Below are 1,626 nucleotides of genomic sequence, written 5' to 3'. Positions count from 1 at the left end.
TAAAGCTAGCTTTAGCACTGCCTGTGGGAATACCTGAACATTTCTGCCACAATCATTATGTAATGAAAACTGACCGCAGTGGAAGGTTTTATAAAATAACATTTTAATGAACGGTTTTAAAATCTAAAAGACTGGAGATGTTTTAAGATCGTTGTTAGCTCGTTAACGTGTGTGACCACATCGAACACGGAGCTCAGGAAGATTTTAAATCTCCACGTTAAAACTAAAAGCTACAGGACCGTCTCCAAGCAGCTCCACGTCCCTCTAACTGCAGCTGACAAGATTATTCAAGACTCACAGGACTGTAGACAACCTCCCGGGGTATGGCCGCAAGAGGTAATGCGACCCCAAGTTGGTTGGATACAAAAGAAACCATCTAAAGCTGTTCAAGCTGAACTCCAAGGTCCAGTATTTAAAGTCTAACGATGGAAGAAGATCCAGGAGGCAGAAGAAGAAAAGGTTTTGTCTTCAGGAACAAAACCAGAACGTTTTGTTCCAGGTCAGCTGGGCTGTGTGGGTTTTATGGAATGTTTATTATATATTTATTTATATATATGTACTCGTGACTGAACAGATGAATAAATGTGGTAAAAACTCTGAACCACAGGAAGTTACTTTTATTAAAGAAGAAGAATTTTGATGAAAAGTGGTGCAGCTGTGTTCACCAGCAGGCCGGCGGTTTGTCACAACAAATACACAAAACACGAGACGACAACCAGCAGCTCTGATGAATCAAACACTAAATATGCACACGCTTGTTTACTCTCTAAGAAAACAGAAATAATGTGTTTTGTGATGAACCACTGAGTTAGCAAATCAAATAAATACAGAAAAAAGATGAAAAAACGAGAAACATTCAAATATTTACTGCAATAAAAACAAACTGGTTTAAAGGTTTCTGGTTACATCTGATTCTAATCCGTCTAATTTAAGAGTTTACTTTCATTTAATGGAAGATTTTTGTTTGTTTTGCTGCTTTAATGAAGTTTTTTTTAGCTTTTGAATGAAGAATAAACTTGTTTAAAGATGTATTTTTTACTCTTCTTCTAAAGAAATTCAGTTTTAATCAGATTCCTGTGATATGTTTGTTTAATGGATGATCAGAAGAAAAACAAGTTAAATAAAAAAAAACTCCCATAAATAAAGATGAAGCAGATTTAAAACAATAAATCAGGAAGTGAACACGTTTAGCTAAATATCTACAAGAGCAGGTAAAACTGGTCTGAACCAAACCTGGACCGGACTCTTTTCCAGATGAGTTGATGAAACTTTGAACAGAAACCCTCCAGCAGGCCCTGGTTTCCCAGGTTTAAAGACTGGTGGGGGGGCAGGTGGGTCGGCTTTAGACCATGAAGCGGTGCTCCTTGCCGTCGTGGGCCATCAGGATCACGTTACGGTTGGAGGTCCAGATGAGGCGAGCCAGCTTCAGGTGGTTCTGGGATCCCGGGGAGGCGGGCTGGACCGGAGGGACCTGGTAGGTTTTAATGCAGCGGAGCTGGGGGGCCGAGTTCAGCATCCCGATGCTGCCGAGGAGACTGGTGTTCATCTGAGGGGGAGCAGAAAAAAAAGAGTAAAATAAAATAAAATAATAAGAATAAGAATACAAAGAAAAATAATAAGAATAAG

At 39.5% G+C, this 1,626-nt stretch overlaps 1 protein-coding gene across 1 annotated transcript in view; it reads right to left on the bottom strand.

Moving 5' to 3' along the window:
- Nucleotides 1–47: 47 nt before the first annotated feature.
- The window catches only part of wdr7 (WD repeat domain 7), a gene marked incomplete at its 5' end in the record, with an annotated part of 83,834 nt that continues 82,255 nt past the window's right edge, over nt 48–1,626 (bottom strand). Inside the window, 1 exon segment of the mRNA XM_014026613.1 lies at nt 48–1,546. Coding sequence (XP_013882067.1) covers nt 1,343–1,546 — 204 coding nt within the window.

Source organism: Austrofundulus limnaeus, unplaced genomic scaffold, assembly GCF_001266775.1.
Source record: "Austrofundulus limnaeus strain Quisiro unplaced genomic scaffold, Austrofundulus_limnaeus-1.0 Scaffold572, whole genome shotgun sequence".
NCBI lineage: Eukaryota > Metazoa > Chordata > Actinopteri > Cyprinodontiformes > Rivulidae > Austrofundulus > Austrofundulus limnaeus.
The sequence above is the reverse complement of the archived record's forward strand: the minus strand, read 5'-3'. Positions and strand labels throughout refer to the sequence as shown.